This window comes from Pseudoliparis swirei, chromosome 8, assembly GCF_029220125.1.
Source record: "Pseudoliparis swirei isolate HS2019 ecotype Mariana Trench chromosome 8, NWPU_hadal_v1, whole genome shotgun sequence".
NCBI classification, from domain to species: domain Eukaryota; kingdom Metazoa; phylum Chordata; class Actinopteri; order Perciformes; family Liparidae; genus Pseudoliparis; species Pseudoliparis swirei.
In genome coordinates this window covers 6,071,143-6,094,036 of record NC_079395.1, presented here as the reverse complement: position 1 = coordinate 6,094,036, position 22,894 = coordinate 6,071,143, and the positions used below count along the sequence as shown (strand labels likewise).

Below are 22,894 nucleotides of genomic sequence, written 5' to 3'. Positions count from 1 at the left end.
GGTGATTTTAATATGAAAGAGATTCATCTGGATTTCACTCAGTCGGAGCAGTGGGCAGCCTCGCTCCGCCACGCGGTGACAGTGAAAAGTGCTCGTTCACATAATATTGCATTCTCTGTGATGATGTTGTTGTTGTTGCACTGTGCAGCGCCAGTAATAAATCTGCAAATGAGCCTCAACCCCACTGCTGCTGTTCGCTGTTGATCTGCCCACATGATATTTGTACACGAGTCACGACGAGACCCACATGTGCCCCTTTGGTTTCAACATTTGCACATCAATCGGCTGTGAAATGCAAATATTCTGATGGTGATGCTTGTTAAGGACAAGAGACGTTAGCTTAACTGTAAAGAGACGTTAGCTAAACTGTAAAGAGACGTTAGCTAAAATGTACAGAGACGTTAGCTAAAATGTTAAGAGACGTTAGCTAAAATGTAAAGAGACGTTAGCTAAAATGTACAGAGACGTTAGCTAAAATGTAAAGAGACGTAAGCTCAAATGTTAAGAGACGTTAGCTAAAATGTACAGAGACGTGAGCTAAAATGTAAAGAGACGTTAGCTAAAATGTAAAGAGACGTTAGCTAAAATGTTAAGAGACGTTAGCTAAAATGTAGAGACGTTAGCTAAAATGTAAAGAGACGTTAGCTAAAATGTACAGAGATGTTAGCTAAAATGTCAAGAGACGTTAGCTAAAATGTAAACGTCTGAGTATTATAATGGTTAAAGTTTGCGTCATGTAATACAAAAAGGCATGCCTGAAAATATTTAGTATGCCAATTAATTTTTCTTTTTTTTCCATGCATTTTGTTCTTCTGCCATAACCGGCTGGTATAATTGTTCCAGTGTTGTCATCTTCGCCAGGAGGATCACGCAATCGGGTCTGGTTTGTGTCCGCGTCCGTGACGGTTAATCTCTCGTTCTGCTGCGGAAAATCCGCAAAATGCCCAGTTATGGTTGCATGCTCCAGGTCCTCTCGTGGTTGCGATGACTCGCACTTTCTCCAAACACCTTTTTATAGCCTGTTTTTTATGCTGCCTTTGCCTGTTGACTCCTCACCCGCCGCTCCTAACCCGCCCCCGGCCGGCCTCTCGCGGTAACACGGCCGAGATTACTCACTTTTAGTGTTTTTGGACGCTGCGATTGGCTGATCCACTAACAGCGAACGTACACGCTGCTCTTTACCGCGCTGCAACGTGAGCATGCAGCCTTGGTGAGCTTTTAATTTTGGTTTTGGCACGATTATATTCAATGTCTTCTACGCTCACAGATTGTGTCATGTCATCATACCAGCGACATTTCTACAGTTTCAATTTTATATGAAGAAAAGCACTTTTTTTATTTTTATTTTGTAGCTTAACATTTCCTTATAAGCCCTTTCACTTCATTCGTTAACGCATTGCTTTTTTTTCTGGAAAATACTTGCAGGGCGGAGTTGTGGACTTGCACAGCTCCATGATGAATAGAGTGCCGGCATTTAATTGTGGATTTCTATTATTATTTGCAAATTGGCAGACGCTTCGTAATATGTAAGACTTTTTTTCTCTGTAATTTAAGAATTCCGAGAGCTCGAAAAAAAGAACGGAAAACCTTGGACTTTGTTGTCGGATGGTTTTGTTAACTGCTGTTTTCAAGGATGCTTTTTCAATCTCAACTTTTAAGGCGACATAGATAAGAAATTCACAAAGCGACAACACTAAGAAATTCCATCTGTAGAAGTTCATGAAAAGCTTTTGGACCTTGTGGTGAGATTGTTTTGTAAACTCTTCATTCCTGTAAGAACCGTTTTCCACATCCTGGACTTTGACATGAGTTACACTCCCACAGTTCTGTGTGTTTGTTCGCAATTACTGTATTTGTGTTTAACTGTAATTGTGAATTTCAGAACAATTTCTTCAAGGTACGCAGTCAATCTAAAGTTGTTGCTTTTCAAGTGCTCTGGTTTGGGTTTTTTATCCGGTTGATGCAAACATAATGTGACATTTAGTGACTAAATGTAAACTTTTCCGGGTGGAAAGAAATGTCTGGCTGTAAAACCCCTCGAGTAAAACAACCACGACTGGTTGTTTGCCATGCTTTTCAACTCTAGTCCCAGTAAAATGTGTCAGACACTTTATATATATAGTGATTTCTTAGTTATAAATGTCAGTTATGGCCATTAGTTACCATGAGCGGTCTTATCTTCCTGAGCCATTTGATTGATCAAAGTGGCCTCAATAGCTGTAGACATGAAGCTATCGAGGATAAAGACGTCGACCTTTATGACGTGTACGTGTAACTCATGTTCAGGATGTCAAGGACGGAGTATCTTTGACCCTAATTGTCCCTTTACGCTATTTCTGTGGTAAACCTTCGGGAGACCTGAGTGGATGAGCTGTCAAAACAAGTGAAGATGCTTCAGAGAAGATGAGCTGGAAATAGTTTCCACTGGAGGAGTTCAAGAATAGTTTCAAACAAAGGAAGAGAATAGCTTGCATTAAATGTGACATGTGTGGTATCTTCGAACCACGGCGACAGGAAATGGCATGTAAAGCTCTTACATACAAATTCATGAGGAAATCAAAATATGAATGAAGTATGAATAGAAATCTTCCCGCGTACTAAACCATAAGCGCAGTACATTAAAGGTTCACACGTGAAAACCATCATGAGTCCAAAACATACATGCGCTTTGAATTTATATGTGTTTTTTTACATGCCATTTGGGAAATGCGTCACGCAGATATTGGGTTTCATTGTACCCCATTCCGACAATATTGTCGATCATTTTTGGGAACATTGTATTGCTTCATTCTTTGCAAATGAATATATCAAGTAAACATACTTGTGTTGTGTGAGTGTTGGCTTGTTTTTCTGATTTTGGAAAGTGTTGACAACTTATGGACAGTAACATCCAGAAAATATGAACCAGTGATAGAGAAGCTCATTTTCTGTCAGTGGACTATTTGATAGGGTAATCGCTAAAAAACAAACCTGTGTCCAACTTCCTGAATGACTGTGAATGTCTCACTCCACTGAGAAACCATTGAAATCGGAGTCCCATCATCCAACAGATATTAACGCACGAAAAGAAACATTTATATATCAATTCACTATCGAGTGGGAATCAGGCTACAATGGCAGCTTTCCAGCTATTTCTCGGGAAATTACACCATTATGTAATTAGCCCTTGGCTGCCACAAATGGCTCATTGAATGAACACCTCTTGCACCCCTGGAGATGTTTAGAAATGGTCTAATGTCATTAGAGTCTCATCTGTTTTGCTGTCTTCGATAGAGACGTTTGCCAAGCAGTTTGGATGTTCGTAATGCCAGATGGATGGCAAAGATATTGATAATTAACACGATGAAGGTTGTCACAAGGTGAACAATTAACATTTCCAGAGCCTGGAAAAAGTACTACAACCATAGATGGCGTCATGGAGATACAGTTACTGGCTTAAAGGCACATTTACCCTTTCAGAGACAACATTTCAAAACAAAAGCTTGTACTATTTTACTATTTTCTTTAAAGAAAGCTGTGATAGACTCTGACAGATTGGAAATGCAGCGGCAATTATGCATATCATGAACACCCTGTCCTCTTTTCTACAGCTTTCAGTGTGTTGGGTGTCCCATGGAGAAGCAGTAGGGCGCAATCTTTCTGCATGGTTGATGTGGAAATATATGCTCAGAGGTTTACGACAGCTTCCATATTGTAAATTGCCTCTCACCCCAGGAATAACCTATTCCTGATGGGAAACAGGCATGGGCTAATTAACGCTGATGAGGATATTGTTACATTAATAACAACACTTTGGAAAGATGCATGCTCAGTTTTTAAAAAAGGAAAGCGGAAAGTGGATAAATGGAAAATCTTTTAATATTCTGAGTAATGTTAAAAAAAACGTTCACGCACAAGTTTATGAGACAGGCATTGAATATTTATTTGATTTACTTTGCAAAGCATTAGATTTCGATCAAATACACATTAAGGAGCTGTGGACCCCCCGATGTACCCCTCTATACATCTCTTTTAAACACAAATTTATTAAGTCATTTAAAGCTCAAACTACATTATAGCGCCAAGGAACTCGGTGGCCTTGATTAATTTAATTTGTAATAATCCTTGACATTTATCAATTCAATTAGTTTGAGTGGCGCATGGTTAACATGGGGTCTTCAGGCTCCCTTAGCATCTGGGGAAGTTGCCTGTGTTTCCCAATTTATGATCCAGAACCAATCATTCATTGAGTCAGAACAAACTGTAGTTTGACACAAAGAGTATAAATGTATTAAAGAAAATTCCCATAGCTTTAAACTACATCTCATGTTCTTCCCAATGAACATGGCGTTTGCGCAACAATCTCCATCCACTAAGGAAGGTATTGAAGATGTAAGATGGAAAGTGGGTCTTGAGTGGGTATTCACAGGAGTTATAGTTGTTGAAATCAACATTGACAGACATTTAGAACTGCTTCCAACTCCATCGCAGTGCTTCAAACCATTCATCCTACGATCACGTACTGCGTATGAACGCTAAATCGGAATACTTGGCGAACATATGGGCCGTACAGCTGCACATGTAATGAGCGCGGGCGAATATAGAATGCATTAGGTGTCATATTATATCATATTGTCGACAACATGACACTCCAACGTGAGGATGAATGACACTTCTACGGTTGCTTTGTGCCAAATGTGGGCTCTCTGCGTGGCAACAACATATGGCATTTCATGACTCAACTGCTGAAACATCCGTCTCTCCGTTTGATAATGCATATGTCCACGACAGCCCTCCGTCACTGCGAGGCAACAGTGATAGCTTTCACACCACAGGTCTCCACCGATTGTCTTTGTTTGCCGCTCGGTTTGTGTGTGTGTGTGTGTGTGTGCTACAAACAGCAGAGCCTGCGAGGCGATTACTGGATGACGCAATTATCCTGCTATCATCGCTGCAGCCCTGCGTGGTTTAATAGACGGAATGTTTCGCCGTTTTCCACAGTTAATTGCTCCTTCACTAGTGAGACCACACATGTTTAAGAACTATACTGTATCCTCGGCTGTTGAGAGCGCAGTAGAGCTCGATTAAGCTCTGGTACAATGCTATTTTAACATTGTATTGTCAATCTATGCAGAATTTATGAAGCGCTTAATTCAGGGTTGTGTTTGAGACATTATAGTGTAGTAGTTTTATATTCAAACAGTCGGATCTTTCACTATTTTAACTTATTTAATTGATACTTCACAGCCGTATCTGTGCATTGACAGTAGGCCTACTTTAGTATGCTCTACCTGGTGGTGGAATAAATATTCAGAGCCTCGACTCTATTTAAAATGCATCAATACGTAATTGTTTTAATACAGCAATACAAGTACAAGTCCTGAATTTAAAATTTAACTTCCTACATAAGCAAACGTGGTGTTTCTGCAGTAAGCTGTGCCCCATGCAGAATTGTACTATTGGCTAGTTACGGTGCACGAAAGTAATACTTTTCAAATATTAATAGGTATTATAAAGATAATTTTTTTTAAAGATAATGATACAAGCAGAAATAAATTTTCATTGGGGATCAATAACTTACATGTCTTTTATCAATACCAGGCACTGTTTTGTACGCCTGTTTACTGATAACACATTTCATTATGAAACAAATAGTTTTCGAAGTGGAATTCTTATTTGATTAAATGTCACAGAAGTAGAGGTCTGATCCCTAAGTACACGACTCACGGGACCAGTGTAGACGGACCCCAGACATGTTCTGTTGATGAATTCTATCATATTTTTTAAATAAATGCTTTAAAATACACGGTGGGATCACAGCAGAGTGAAATAAATGCAGGGGGACGAATGAAACACCTGTTGTTGTTTTTCAGATAATGAATCTTGGATACTGAAAAACACGACACATTCAGGATGTGTCAAATTATTAAATAATCTTTCGAATTAGCATGCATCTGACATGAAACAATAAAGACATCTTTTCATTCAAAGGAGAATTTTGAATTCCAAGTAAAACACCGTGACAGTATGACATATCCACATGAATTTAAGTTATGATAAGCTATGATAAAGACACGTTTTTTGTGGATTTTCGCAATTTTGGCTGTTTGTTTATTTTAGTTTCACCTCATTTGGGCGTCGACAATTTATTTAAATTACATCAGATTGATCTGCTACAGCTCATTAATGCGCAAATGTACTTTGTTACGATAGCCGTGAAAAAAATTATAGAGAGAAAAAAAGTTCAATATTTCTCTACAATCTGTAGTCAAGTGGAAGTATTCAGTGATTTGTCGCCATCTTGTTTTTTTTCTCAATCAGACATGAGGAGAGATAGGACAAGCAAACTGTGAATAAGACATTTTAGTTGCCATAAAATGTCTTATTCCCAACAAACTCTACATAGAAAACTCACTGAAATAAAGAGTTTTAACCCTCCTGTTATGTTCCTATAGTTTGTACATCATCACCAACAACATTACTAACAATTAAATCAGTTTTTAGTGGAATTGAGTTATTTATCCCTCCATAGATCAGAGTTCAATCAGGTTTTAATGAAAATACATGTTCAAACAATTTTTTAGGAACATTGAAAGAATCTAAATCTAAATTGCATTAGTCTACCATAACATGTATTTTCTCCTGAATTTTATTTGCATTTTGTAATTTGTTTTTTTTCATGGGGTGATGTAGATAAATAGAGATGAGACACCTGTGCTGTTCAGGGTCATAATGACCCGCCCACTAAAAAGCAAGCCAAATGAGTCATAAAGGATTTGTATTGAAAGTAAACTTTAGTTATGTTTATTTTTAGTGTTAAGATGCATAAATTATATGATAAAAGATGACCAAAGGCCAGCACACAGTCATCCTCTTGGTGGAGTCGTATGTATCTGCAGAGTGTAATGTTGTAGGACTTCTCAGCAACCATTTTGTATGTTTGGCCCTCCCCTGCTAAGGTTTCCGTTAGTGCGTGGAAAAATAAAGGTTCCCGTCAAAATAGTTTCTGTATTTCTCGCACAGCTGGGGTCATTAGAAAGAGAATGTGTGTGGGTCTGAGATTGGGATGAGACAGGGTGTGTGTGTCTCCCAGTCAGACAGACAGTATATTAGAAGTACTATAGGCCTACTACATATGTATTAGTTGTGACATGAAAGAAACCCTCACATTAGTGTCCCATGTCCAATAAAGGTGTATTTAGGAGGAAAGTTAGAAGATGATAAACATTGTTTAGTCTGTAAAGTGTTGATGGGCACACAGCAGGACAGAACAACCACCTGATTCTTTTGTTTGAAGTTTGAAATGTGTACAACTTTATATATGGGGGAATGTGTGTGAGTGCTGATATGTGTGTTTGTGTGTGTGCTGATATGTGTGTGTGTGTGTGAAATAGTCTAAACGTGACTCTTCTGATGACTTTTAGCCTTCACTTTTTCAGGGGGTCAAATTGACCCGGGAACATCATCTCTGTTATATAAACCTGCAGGGGGGGGTTGCAAATACATGATAATTTTTTTGTATTTTTATTTACATTGATTACACTAAATAAGGTTTAAGACAAAACACGGACAAATCCCTGCGGTAGTGACCTGTCAATCACACGGTAGCCACGCCCCAAAGCATACCTTTATTTATTGTCTATTTTACTCTAAACGTGGCTATAATGTACTAAATGAACATCACGCTGTTATGATGACAACTTAAAACTAGCAATTGAGAGCAAAACTCATGTTAACAATGTTGAATAAATAAGTGAGACGTCTTTTTCTTTTCCACCGACTTCTCTCCTTTTTTGAAAGCTGCTGGCTCTTAGAAAGACGTCTTGCACCGGCTTCACGTTGTCGACTCGGAGGTTGCTGCCAGGTCTGAAGCCTCAAACAGTCTCTTGAAGCTCCGTCCCAAAGGACTGGCCAACAATCCCTCACTATCCAAAAATGTTCACACTTTGAAGCTATATAAATATTTCTCCACAAAGACTCATACACTTGCACACATCCGTGTGATATTCCCCAGACAGGTGCATGTGAACAGGAAGTTAGACCTCTCTGGGGTGTGATTGACCCCCGACATCACTCCTTTGTCTGCGATTGACTTTGGCAAACAATGCGAGTATACATTTATTCATGAATGAACACACGTGATATAATTACTCATACAGATGTGAGTTGGACCTCAGTGAGGGTAAGGAAGTACATCCAATGTCAACTAGTTAAATAAGGTCAGTGTCAACAAACAAAAAAAGATATATATATATATATATGAGAAATATAGATGTGTTACTGTCCACACACTCAACGCTGTGTGCCGAACAATCTAAACTGTTCCAGTTTAAAACGTGTGTGTAAAGTAACTCTTAATGTAGATTTTAAATAAAGCAGCAGTTGTTGCCTGAGATGTTTTTTTTATTTTTGTAATAAACATACATCTCCTGCATTATGTCTCGGTAATCCAACCCTACTAGATGTGACTTTTGAGAGACTGCAGGGGGGAAAAAGTGGTTTGGCAAAAGCCCTGCGATCTGTTGAATGTAGAGTTTGTTTGAGGGGTGAGAAAATATGTCATTTCGGAGGTCGTGGTTTATTCCAACGTAAGAGAGCGCGCACCAATGAGAGGCCGTTACGCGCCACCTACCTGCCTCCTTTCCGCCCCCCCCCCCCCCCCCCTCATCCCCCTTTTCCATCCACATACTCTCTGGTGAACGCGACCTGCCGCTTGCCACACATCTGGAGACGCTTCGCCCGGCACGAGAAACTTCAAACTTTTTGCGTTTCATTTCTGCGCAGAAACAATCAGGCGTTTGCGAACTGTCAATCCGTCAGGGTGATTTTTTTTGCTTTCTCGCGATAGTAAGTAGACATTCTTTGAGCCAAGTTGGCGTTTCTCTTTCTATGAGCGTTATTTTTTCTTCTTCCTCTTTTTTTTTTCATTGGCAAACAGAGCCCGTTTTTGTGTGGAGATTCATACATTCAGTTGCTGTGTAATTTGCCCCGCTAGATTGTGTTGTAGCTGAACGCGTTTTGTTTGTGGAAATAACATGCCACATTTCCACGTTGTGTTTCAAGAGTAAAAAAAAAAGAAAAGAAGGAAAGCGCGTGCGTTAAATTATAGTGGATTTACTCAAAATCAATCCAGCAAATCAAGGAAAAGTTTGCTGTTTCGCTCGCTGCTCTGTCACAATATGATATTGTGTTATTAAATGATAGTATTAAACCCGCAACCGCGCGACAGTACATGCGCGCGCACGTGAGCGCGTGGATGCTGACATGAGTCAGGCGGAATCAAAGTGTGAGATTCAACAGCTCCTGGTGATGGAGTGATACAGTTCAGGCTTTATCTAAAACATTTTTGGGGAAGAGAGGACTGGAATACGCCATAAGGCGCACGAGGAGGAGCTCTCCATACTGAAGTGTTTAAGTTAGTCTGAGGGGAAATTTTAAAAGAACCTAAAAATACAGCGTTGGTTTCTTCCCTACAAAGACTCATTTGAACTTCCCACCGCAGAGCGAGAGCGACATAAATAGTTCTGACATGTGGATGTAATTTCAGAAGAAGAAAAAAGAAAAAGAAAAGACAGATGCAGAGAAATAAAGAGAGCGGGGCTGAGCCTGAGCATATAGCAGATTATAGGAAATTAAATTGAGGGCAGAACCAGGCGATTACTGAGTTATGATTTCACAAGCCGCCATACACACAGAGCAGCCAGATGGAGTGACACAAAGGCAACTCGCTCCACTTTGAAGAGAGTTAAGTTGATTAAACAATTTCATCTGAGCATCATCAGCGTCTGTTTCGAGCCCCCCCAAGGACCCTTGGAGGTAGCGTTTGCCTCAGGTCAATTATGGGATCCGCTCTGCTCCTCCACAATCTGGACTTTCTCCTCATCTCACTCCTCAGTGGTGTATTTCTGGTAAGTATTTTTTTGTTTCTTCTTCAATCATGTAATAACCGAAATGTCACTTCGATGATGCATTTGCGATCTCTGAACCAGTGGAGGTCGTCCCTGTGCACACACCACTGACAGCAGCTATTATTGCAACTGTTCACAAGTGTTCCACATGAGCAGATGTTAATAATATAGTAATAACATAAAGCCAAAGACAAAACGTGCATGGTGGTCACATCTATACTAAATCCACTCTCAGCGTTGACATTTCTAGAACATCTTTGCATCTCTTGGAAAAGATTAAAGTATCACGTGTTTGAGTCTAGTTAATTAAGCGAAGGCGTTGACCTCCAGAATAAGAGGCAGACAGAAATCCACACAACACACATCAGACTCACACCTTTAATTGTCTCGGTGCTCTCGCGGTGGCCAGTGGATGCATCGATTGTCGACGAGCATCGACACTGGTGTTGACATGTTGGACTGGGCTGACGGGGCTGCTGGGATGAGTGATTACACTCTGGTTCCATTGAAAGCATCTTCTCACAGTTACAAACATCACCGTGTTTGTGTCGAGCGCCGCCTGCTACGACCTTTCGCTCCTCTAATAGGCATTTTGATTACCGCCTGGCTGTTTGGGGCTCTCACCTTGCAGTTGGAAAGGGAGAAAATATTTCATTCAGAACTCCAGCAGCGCCGGAACAATTTCCTCCTATATCCACATGCTGTAATGATTTACATTTGCCCGACGTTGTGATGTATGATTGCGCTCTCAACTATTGCCATAGCTGCATTTAGAGGGAACGCTTCTATCACACACACACACAGATACAGACACACACACACACACTATACAGGCAGAGCGGCGCACCGAGTTGGTTCTGTGTGTTTTGGCCGAGGCTGTTGTGCATTCAACAGGCAGTCCGCCCAGGCTCTGAGGTACAGTGCCTTCTCCCAGTGATGTGGTCCATCACTGCACCGCGGTGGACCTCGAGGCTCATTGGTTCAGATGGCAGAAGAAAACAATTATAACTTCGCTGTGTATTTATAGCTGATTCAACATCGAGTTGTCAAAAGGCTCTGTCTATGCGTGGTGTTTACCCGCGTTTTAACTTTGCTGTTTGCTTAGTCTTCCTTTCCACAAAAACGTCATTTTCTTTTCCAAACTGCCACCAAAACCTTATATTTCACCGAAAAACAAAGATGACAGTGGAAAGTGTGCGTCTCTGTTTGAAGCAAGAATATTTTTTTTAAAATTGAGACATACACAAACTACAGGATGACTGTGCATACAAATTATGATATCAAGGTATCGCAGATATGAATATTGAGGGATGCACCATCTGACTGTTCCAGCCCCCGTACATGGGCTTTGGGTATCGACCGACTGTGATTATGAAGCGTTAAATCAATAAGTCGTATGCCTCGCTGTGCGGACGTGACTGCGGTCGTTCACTTGTGTGTAAGGCAACATCAGGCTCGAGTAAAACATTGCTTACTTACATTTGCAAAACAACATGTAACAAATGAATACACAGATGCAAAATCTACTGAATGGTTATTTATTATTAAAACAATACATCGTGCACTAGCAAGTAAAACAATTCAAAATGTAACGTTTTTTTTTTTTTTAATGCAGCAACAATTTGGTCAAAACTTCAAGAGGAATAAAACTTAAGTATATTCAATTCAATTCAGTTTATTTGTATAGCCCAATTTCACAAATTACAAATTTGTCTCGGAGTGCTTTACAATCTGTACACATAGACATCCTTGCCCCAAAACCTCACATCGGACCAGGAAAAACTCCCAAATAACCCTTCAGGGGGAAAAAAAGGGAAGAAACCTTCAGGAGAGCAACAGAGGAGGATCCCTCTCCAGGATGGACAGGTGCAATAGATGTAATGTGTACAGAAGGACAGATTTAGAGTTTAAATACATTCAATGAATATGACAGAGTGTATGAATAGTTCATAGTAGGCATATTCCACGATGGAGACCTCCACGATCCATCAGGCAGATGGCGGTGGGGAGGAGGAGTGGGCGGAGTCTCAACAGTGGGCGGAGTCTCAACAGGACAGTGGCGTAGTCAGGAGCAGGAATTCCACGACCCAGACCTCAATGATCCATCAGGCAGATAGGATCTATGCCGTCTCATAGGGTCCGATGACCCCATGAGACGTGAAGTCAAGGACTCGGGAGAAAGCAGAGTTAGTAACGTGTGATTGAGAGATGAAAATTCATCCTTAAGGAGAGAAAAAAGAGGAGAGAGGTACTCAGTGCATCCTAAACGTCCCCCGGCAGCTATAAGCCTATAGCAGCATATCAAGGGGCTGGACCAGGTGAACCTGATTCAGCCCTAACTATAAGCTCTGTCAAAGAGGAAAGTCTTAAGTCTACTCTTAAACAAGGTGACTGTGTCTGCCTCCCGGACTGAAGGTGGAAGCTGGTTCCATAAAAGAGGAGCTTGATAACTAAAGGCTCTGGCTCCCATTCTACTTTTTAAGACTCTAGGAACTACAAGTAGTCCCGCATTTAGTGAGCGTAGCTCTCTAGTGGGGCAATATGGTACTACAAGCTCCTTAAGATATGATGGTGCATCACCAATCAAGGCTTTGTACGTCAAGAGAAGAATTTTAAAAGTGATTCTTGATTTTACTGGGAGCCAGTGCAGAGCAGCTAGTGCAGGAGTGATGTGATCTCCTTTCTTAGTTTTAGTGAGAACACGAGCTGCAGCATTCTGGATCAACTGGAGGGACCTAAGAGATTTATTAGAGCAGCCTGATAATAAGGAGTTGCAGTAATCCAGTCTCGAAGTAACGAATGCGTGAACCAATTTTTCTGCATCTTTTTGAGACAAGATGTGCCTGATTTTTGAAATATTACGTAGATGAAAGAATGCAGTCCTTGAGATTTGCTTTACGTGGGAGTTAAAGGACAAGTCCCGATCAAAGATAACGCCAAGATTCTTTACAGTGGTGTTGGATGCTAGGGCAATGCATTACATTACATGTAATGTACAGTAGATAGAACATAAACAGACATATATTTATTGGGTCAGTATGTTATTTCTGTATCATTGCATTCCTGCAGATATTCACCTAACGAGTTGAGGTGGATCCATACGTGTCATCCAACTCTTTTTGACACCTCGCAGACGAAGTACGACCCGGCGGAGTTGTCACGACTCAACAACAGGACCCAAGAGCACGACTCCAAAATTCAGGGCAATCAAAAGGGTTCATTTGAACATAGGAAGTCCCCAATGATTCCAAAGAAACAAAGTACAACTTAAAGTTGCTGCTGAGCAGGAAACTAAGATTGGGTTTGGAAAAACAGAAAATCACAGCTATGCTGGGAAAAAAGACTTGATCAAAGTACAAACAAAATCACAACTATGCTGGAACTGCAAACCAGGACAAAAGACGACACTAACATGAACAACGCTTACTTTGACTAGAAGGATCAGGACGAGACAAGAGACAAGACGATCTGACACAAGACACAGGTAGACACAGGCTTACGGTGTTTCTCAATTCAAAGTACACGAGTACAGACTTGTGTTCTTTTGGAGTCTGGACTTGGGAGTTTGGTCTTGGGAGTCCAGACTCGGGAGGACGGTCTTTCTGCGATTGGAACAGCAGCTGACTTGATGACGTCACCACATCAGCTGTTCTTGCTCCCGGGTTTACTCTAATTATTCACTGTAAATTATTTTTTACAGTCAAATAAACAAAACATCGTAAAATTACATTCCGTGACTCAACAACAGTAGTATTTATAAAAAGTCAACTGTCAGTAGTTTATTTTCTCCTCCGCTACTGTTTCCGGTTGCTGGTGAAATGCATTCTGGGATATATGCTGGCCAGAGTACGCACAAGTCTCCTCTGATGCATCCTCCGGAAAGTGGGAGGATCAAGTCACATCCGGGCATTTTGACCGTGCTTTGCGAGAAGCGAACTTTGAATTGGAACATGTACTCGGGCTGAGACTGATGACGTTTCACGAGTCACGAGGACACAAGTAGAGGAAAGTACGCACAAGTACGCTGATTGAGAAACGCCGTTAAAATACATGAGGAAATGGGGAACAGGTGGACACAATCAGGGGTGGAGCAGACAATCACGCTAACGAGGAAACACCGGGGCAGGAAATAAAGTTTCTGAAACGAGAGAGGACAGTTACTACAAAATAAAAGCGGACATGGAAAACAGGACTAAAACCTAAAACTTAACATAAACGATGACATGACAGGAGTCTTCGTCAGTGAGACCTTCTGCCTCAATAACTCGGTTATCACAATTATTATCGCTTTTCGCAAACCTTTTGTGAGCATTTAATTTCTCCCTGGCGACTGTTTCCCTCCCTGATGACTGGCATGTGTCCGAGTCCTCGCTGGATGGAGTAGAGCGGTGTCCCAGCATCACGTGTGCACTGTGAACACCGGCATGATGTACGAGTCACTTTAGTCCAGTCTCGTCGAAAATATTTGTTATTGACGGCTTCAGACAAATCTTTTTAATTTGTAAAAATTTTTTGTTCTTCAGTGTGCTGGAAATGTCAAGATTACATAGTTCAATCTTTGTTGTGTTAGAGTACTTAAAACCACAGGATGCGGATTGTAGTCTCCAGTTTCATTAAAATGCATGTTAGGGGATAAATGTGCCATAAAAAGCCAAAATATATATATTGTTTTACTCAAAGTTCATCATTAAAAGCCTTTTAGAGTTGATGCCCTTAAAAAAACACACATCCTGCCCCCTTGGAAAGTGTACAAATAGTGATATCAAATTACCCACGATGGAATTTCATAACACAGATTAGAGTGCGAGATAATCTCATCTCAGTCTGTCTCCAGTAATTAAGGGCAGCAGATTACTTCTCTCTAATTCATGTGAACTGCTGGGGCATTTGTTAAACAGGATTTAATATTCAAATACATTTCTGCATGTCCTGTTAACTGATATGACTTCTAGTAATTTATCTTTTGTCTTCTGTTGATATGTGTGTGTGTGAAGGAGCAATGCATTAAGCATCTCCTTATTCTGCCGACTCTGTGATGCCATGCAGACTTCCTTCACATAAACAGTCCCTAAGAGATGATGCAGGTGACTGCTCTGTAAGCCTAGTGATGGTTCATTATATTCATCTTTATTATTATACGGATTTAAACATTATATTGGTAATGTATACATATACAAATTAATATGACCAACATGCTCACATTATTTAAAGACATTTCATCGACTCAGATTCTTCTTTATTCTAAGATGTTATACTCAATGTGACAAATTAAGTGAACTATTCTTTGGATCAATATTTTTTTTTCTATGGCTGTTTTTGATCTCATTCAAAAGGTTTAAAATGTAAATCTTTTTTTTTTTCAATCGCAAAAACCTATTTGGACACCATCTTATTGACCGCACATCCGCTTTGAAGCTTTTCATCCATTAACTCGGATAATTCAATTCTTTTTTTTCTTTTTTTCTATGGCTGTTTTTGATCTCATTCAAAAGGTTTAAAAATAAAAAAAAAAATCCGATGGCAAAACCCATTTGGACACCATCGTATTGATCGCCCATCCCCTTTGACGCTTTCATTCATTTACTCAGGAACTTCAAACTGTTTGGGTGTGGCCGTGATATCGATTCCCTCTCGGACCCCATTAAGACAAATAAGAACAACGAAGCCACGCCGAGATCGATTGGCTCACCTCAAAGCGCATTTCTGTCACTACAGGGTGTCATTTCTTCCCCACCCCCACATAGACATCCACAAAGGTGCTTTCTGCATTCCAAGGGTTCCTCTTTGACGATGACTCATTCTCATTTTAGTATTGTCTGATACATGGCCGTGATTTATATGAAGACTTTTACTGTTACTAAGGGGGAGGAGAGTGTGAATTACCTGGACGTGTACGCCTTTTTAAACCCGTCCAGAAGCGCAAGTGTTTGAATTATTTTCTTTTCTTCCACACAATGAACAAATCAGGCTTCAATAAGGAATAAAAAAAATTTTTTAATCCATTTGTGCTGTGCCTCCATCTCCACTGAGCATCAGAGAGGCTTTGGCCGTATTGATCGTCGTCCCTTTAGCAGTGAGGTGGCTTTTAATTTACCAATCAGAGCTAAAAAAAAAACAAGAAACAACTGTTGGTCTTAGCACAGTATATTTCCTTCCTTAATCAAGTTCAAGTTGAGCAGCTGAGGCTCCATGGAGGGGAACGCTAATTGTTGCCGAACACATTGGCATGGCATGGCTGCAGTCCAGAGCATCTGGTCATGTGAATCCATCAAAATCCAACACCAGGAAAAACAAACAGACAGACAGAATAGTCATACGTTCTATATGTGGGCTGACAATCAGCATCATGATGCCTTTCTGAAGCTATAATGTCATATGTTGTGGAGTTCAGACCTGCTGGTGGCTGATGAGATGAAAATGATGGATCTGTGAAGACTGGGTGGAGATGGGGAGGTGGAAATGTCAGCGTAAGAAATACACAAGGGCAAAGGGCAAAATTACGATAATTTAATAGTGTTTTGTTTTTGTTCTTTGTTGTGTCTATCCCATCTGTTTTGCCTGTACTAGGTAGGTACGAAAAAAAATCAATACATATCATTTTGAATTCTAAAAAAAGAAAGAAATAACTTATAATTGTTCAAAGCTGTTTAAAAAACTTAATAATAAATAACCACAAAGAAATAAGAATAACATGTAGTATGATTATCTGAAGAAAACACTTCATGCCATTTTTATGACAATTGCTCATATACTGTATCCTATATAAGTATATTTATTATTTTTGAACAAAGGTTAAATTTTATTTCGCAAGTTTAAAAAAGAACCCCCGATTTATATTTAAATGCCCCTGGATTTCGGTCTGGGGGCAAAAATTGCCCCTTGAAAAATATGTAAATGTCCTACCCTGGGAGGGGTGCGTAACAGCAACATGAATGAACTGAAGGTAGAGAGACGGCCATATTTGAATTAGAAAGCAGCGAGACGAATGGCTCGCCATGTCATTGTTTCCCCCGCGCCTATTGAGAGAATGGACCAGCTGATCTCATGATTGACGGCGCCGAGCGACGACAGCGAGTAAACAATCATTGGCAGACATGAGGGATAAAGGGCTGGCATGAGGGGTATGGTCTTCCTGTTATAGCTCCATTTGTGCCATTTGACTCCAATACAACTCCTGAAGAACAGAATGAAGCCTTTTTGATTGCTTTGATTAGGCGTCGAGGTAATGATTTTCAACTCCCACCTCCTTTCCCAAGTGCAGGGGCATAATAATGCTAGCGATTGATTGAACAATGAGTTTATTGGGTCCGCTTCTATATATAAATATATATATATATATAGATATGATATTTAGGGAGAAGGGAGAAGGGGGTATCAAAAAGTCAAGATATCAAAATTAGGAATTACAGGGAAAATTAGAAAATTTTGAGAAAATTTTTTATTTTCTGTTTATTTTTTAAAAAAAAAAAAAAAAAAATGCATTCTGGATTATTCATTACAAATCATGAAATATTGCAAGCCTTTTTTTTTTTTTTTTTTATTGCTGATTGTATTACACACAAAAAAAACTAAAAAATATATCTCATAAATTTTAATATTTCCTCAGACCAAGTAAAGCCATAATCAGCAATAAATCAGAATAAAAGGCTTGCAATATTTCAGTTGAGTAATGAATCAGAATGCATGGATTAGAAAATAAAGAACTGGCAATATTCTAATTTTCTGGACAGTCCTTATTTATATATATTTTTATAGCTCCATTTGTGCCATTTGACTCCAATACAACTCCTGAGGAACAGAATGAAGCCTTTTTGATTGCTTTGATTAGGCGTCGAGGTCATGATTTTCAACTCCCACCTCCTTTCCCAAGTGCAGGGGCATAATGCTAACGCTGATTGGTGAACTGATGAGTTTATTGGGTCCGCTTCTATATATATATATATATATATAAATATGATATTTACTGTTAAGGGGATTAAACAAATCAGGGATTGTCTATTAACTCAAACACCTGTCAAATTACCAATTATATCAGCTGTTATATATTTTTTTAATATGTATATATATATATATATAAATACATATGTTCTATATATTTATATATATATGAATACATATATCAATATATATATAAATATATATATATACACATATATCAATATGTATATATATATATATATATATTAGACTGTTCTTCGTCAAAATATTACTTGACTGCAGTTTTGATCTGCGGTTTGATTGGTTACCTATAATGTATTGTATCTCTCACCCTGTTTTCAACTGTGCATCCAGTGTGTTGCATGGCTCTCCAGTCACAAAATCATCCCACATGAGTCACCCTGTCTGCTCACACCTCCCTGATATAAAAAAAAAACAGAGCCTGAAATGCCATGATTCTCCAGTTAAAAGGGGAAGCGACTACTTTTAGCTTTAGTCCAGCAATATGACGAGCTAGTCGGGCGTTGCAATAATTCCATATAACAGTTTATCGATCTAGCCGATGACGTTCTGCAAGTTTCTGTTGCCTCGATCAACAAAGATGTTTCAAAGTGTGAGAGCAGTGAGACTCGACCAGTAAAAACTGTTGCTGTAATCCCAGTCCGGACAGTGGGTTCACGTCAATGCGCTGCAGAAATTAACAGGACGATTGTATGATGTCATTCCTGCCAGTTGCACTCCAAAAAACACTTCTTACTATGCTAAGTGTTTTAAGAAATGACGAGCTCATCGTTACATCGAGTCGTGGCAATCTGATTGCAGAATTTTAAACAAACCTTCCATCTCTTTACGATCGTCTTGTTCGGGGTCGTTTGGGTTACCACCCACAGCTCGTGACCATCGGTGAGGGTGCGAACTGAAAAGTCGAGCGCTTCGCCTTGTGGTTCATCTCGCTTGTCCCTTTTTACGATCAGTTTCATAACGAGTGACTCGAAAGAAGCTACGATTACACATCATGACATTACTTCCTGTCGGGTATGTATCCTACAGGTTCTGGGTTTGTGGTCTTGGTATAAACATTTACTGTATATTAATTGAAGATATTTTCCGTCACAACAATATACTGTACATGCCGTCCACATGGCTGGATGGGAGTTTACATGTATGTGTAAGGGGTGACAGCAGGTCAGGAAAGCTTTTACAGTAGTGTGTGTATAATTATGGACAGTGCATTAAACCACCAGAAGCGTACAGCTCTGGAGAAACACTAGCACTTACATCTCAAGTGAATTGTCACCAAAACAGACCAAAACTAAAACGGGCACTCGGTAGAGTGCATACCTTTGCATATCACAAGATTGGGCATTGACTTATGAACATTTTGGCATTAGTTGCATGCCAATTGGATAAAAATTGACCGCGCTTTGGTAAAAAGAAGATGTTGACCTTTTCATGACCTTGACCATGACCTTTGACCCGATCGATCCCAAAATCTAATCAAATGGTCCCCGGATAATAACCAATCTTCCCACCAAATTTCATGCGATTCGGTTTAACACTTCTTGAGTTATGCGAGTAACACGCATACAAATAAATAAATAAATTACACGGCGATCAAAACATAACCTTCCGCATTTTCAATGCGAAGGTAAATAGCATGTTTACATTATCAAAATGTGGAGAAATATAAATCGGCAGTAGTATATATATATATATAGCTGGAGTATGTTGGTGCACACAAGGTACCCACCTTGGTTACAATCTAATTACTGCATCCACATGAGATGATGTGGTTAGATTGCCTGTTTTTGGATGTAGTTGTCCAGCTCGTATCGTGAGGATTCAAGCAGCTCAGAGGTGTCGGCCCTGTATCGGCTGCTGTACTTTGCCGGTAGCTGTAGATTGCGAGTCACTCGCTGTCGTCACTGGTTAGTTAACATGTTTGCCTGAATTTTCCTGGGATCAGCTTTGGGATTCAGCTCACAGAGGCAACTTGTAGTGGGGAAAATACCCTCCACACACACATCATTATGCACGGTATTTCACTGCGGAGCTTTACCGGAGCCGAGAGGATTCCTGGGATAGCTGCAGGATAATCTAATAGCTCGTCTTGGGTTATCCTCTTTTTTTTCTTTTCTTTATTGACTGACACATTGCTCAGTCTGTGAGTCAGACTCATAACGTGTGTGTTAATAGGAGAGTCTTCAGTTTCACCAGCATGGTAAGGTTATACCGTGGCTGTGTTTGGCTCAGGAAGGGGCTTGTTTTCTTGACTTACCGTGACCTCTGCTTTTTTTTCTTTTTTTCCCTCAGCTTTTCCACTTGAAAAACGGTCGAGTATGTGTAACTCAACGCCACTTTCACACCTCGGTTAAAAAGTTACACTTCTTACGGAGACTTTAATGACGTGCCTCTGCCCTGTGCACCTCAGTATTTCATAGAGATCTGCTGGTTGGATGTGTACGGGGTTTGAATCGGTGACATCACAGCGTTTTGTGTTCTTAACCTTGATGACATGCATGGGACTCGTTTTACCAGGAGAATTTATGGGTTTACAAATTGCCCCCCGTGCTTGTGCCAATATTTACTGACAATATCCACGAGGTATGATCTCAAGGGTGTAACATCAGCGTATAGAAAAATGTTACACCATATGATATTTATTTTTACAGATATTATTACATGATATAGGCCTTTTTATGTCCATGCACTATTTATAATGGCCTTTTGTGCGAATGGGTCTCGATGCTGTTTTTCGAGATGAGAAATAAAACTTTATTTTTTAATTTTATTTCCAACACAGCCTCCTCAAGGCACAACCAGGAAAATAGAAAAAAACATTCGCAGATTTGCCACAATTACCTTTTGTGTATGGCGAACAAGTTAAATTATGGATATGATCATTTGCACGGTAATACGAGTCCCGTGTAAATAATGGGCTTTAATGATGCCTTTAAATCAGCTTCCTAATGCCCAGTGATCCTGTGAGTGTTCAAAAGCAAACAAGCATCGGCGAAGGCAGAAGAAGGCATTGTTCAACGAGGCCGCGGACGTTTCGGTAAACTACATCTGACGTCTTCTCTCGCGGCAAAACTCAACTTTATTGTTCTCATTGTGGACGTGTCACGAATGCGACGGTTTTCTTTCTTTAGGCGGGCAGCGCCCAAGATTGGGCTGAATACCAGAGATATGCCGTACGTGGCGGGGCTTATCTCTAGAGAAGTCGAAGCCCCGGTCCATGTGTGAAACATGTGAGGCCGCCAGTCATTGATAAGGTCGATTTCCATCTTCTCGTTAAACATGTCCAATATCAACATTATTTTTTTCCCTCAAGCATCCCACCGAGATACTGTTACAATAACAACATATCGTCACTCAAAACCCATTTCATCAGTTTCCTGCTGCATCAATATTGTGGCGCAGACGTCCAACATGCTTGGAATCTCACGAATACCTCGGTGAAGTTGACGTGCGAACATTCTCAGCTCTGTCGACGCCTTTGCCGTTGAGCCCGTGGTTCTGCTCAGCCCTGCCCCCGCTGCAGGTACAGAAGCTCCCGGACTCGATCCAACTCGCCGAAATGCAACACAAATTGGGGTTGTTCTGCAATTCCGAGTCGATTCCCCCAAATCATCAGGAGGCGGGGAGAGCGGGATTTCACACATCTGACCCAGTTGTTTACGCAATTTGGACGCCGCCGTAATCTTGGGCGGGAATACTCCCCCTGCAAGGAGGCCAGATTTCTGAAAAAATGACCTTTTATTAGTTTCATTGCAAAACTCTGGGGCTTATGGGTTTTTATGCGAGCCCTGCACAGCTCCAGATTTTCCAGCAATAAGTACGAAATCCTTACTTGTGAAGTCTCAGTCTAATTTAAATTCAGATACCAGGATGACATTTCTGGACTTTCCTGCATTTGCTACAGTGAGAGAAAAGTGCTGCATATCAACTTAAGAGGATTTTAATGAATGTTTAGTGCTTATTGTGTAAAGTCAGATAGGTGATTATTGCAAATGTTTTTTTGCATGAGTTCTTCCTCCAGCATTAGAAGATATTAGTCGTCTGTCCAAGTTCACCAACTCCGAGCCGTAATGAGGGAATAAGTTAAGTTAGTGAATAAATTCATGAACAAATTATTAACATAACATTTTGGTGGTTATTATTGGCTGTGGATACATTTATACGATTATACCTGAACTCAAACCATGTCTGCATTCATGCGTGTACACGTGTGCGCTAAATAGAAGCTTGAAATGCAGCTGTTTTGTACTTCATGGCAGTGTTTTAATATTAAGTTTCATAATTGATCAAAATCACGATTTCACCCTTATAGTGCTGGAACATCCGTGAGAATTTGTTGGCGTATTTAGTCAATTATTTTCATTGCTGATGTAATGTGGCATGATGGTTCTTGGAAGAGCTTGACATCTGTGTGGAATAGATTTACTTCATGTGGTTTAACTGATGAGGTTTTTTCAAGGATTATTGGCATCAAGAGGATTTCAGTAAAAAAAAAAACATGAAAGCCGACCAAGAAGCTGCATTCAGCCCGTACCGTTAAAAATATTGAAGATATATCGGCTTGAAAGGTTTTCCGTTCTTTTTTTTTCTTCGTACAAACTGTAATAACTCATGTCCACATTCTACTCGTTCAAATATCTACACATCTCATACATACTCAGACATATTGTTTAATACCAGTATTAGTTGGGATACTGTTGCTTCCTTCTACTGTTTATTGCATGCATCTGTATCTCCTGTAAAATATTATCTTTTTATATTATTTGAAATATTATATACAAAATTAAGATGTAAACATGCAGCTACAACTTGTTAATAATAATTGACTAATAATTGACACACAAATTGTGCTCGACCTCCTCACCTTACCTGCCCTCTTCATCTTCATCGGGCTTGCACACCAGAATCTCACACCGAACTGTCACCGGTTTGAGTTGCATTGTGGGTAATGCAGGCTTGACAAGCAAGAAGAATGCATGTCGGTAGTTTGGTGTCAGTCTGCGTGACAAGACGGACGATGTGTTCTCTGTGGCGGCATTGAAAAGGAC

General features: G+C 40.1%; 1 protein-coding gene across 1 annotated transcript in view; it reads left to right on the top strand.

The window, feature by feature from the left end:
• The first annotated feature begins 9,599 nt into the window (after positions 1-9,599).
• Positions 9,600-22,894, top strand: part of pth1r (parathyroid hormone 1 receptor) — a 45,328-nt gene continuing 32,033 nt past the window's right edge. Inside the window, exon 1 of the mRNA XM_056421721.1 lies at positions 9,600-9,887. Within this exon, the coding sequence (XP_056277696.1) occupies positions 9,819-9,887 (69 nt within the window). The 5' untranslated portion in view covers positions 9,600-9,818. The remainder of the gene's footprint in view (positions 9,888-22,894) is intronic.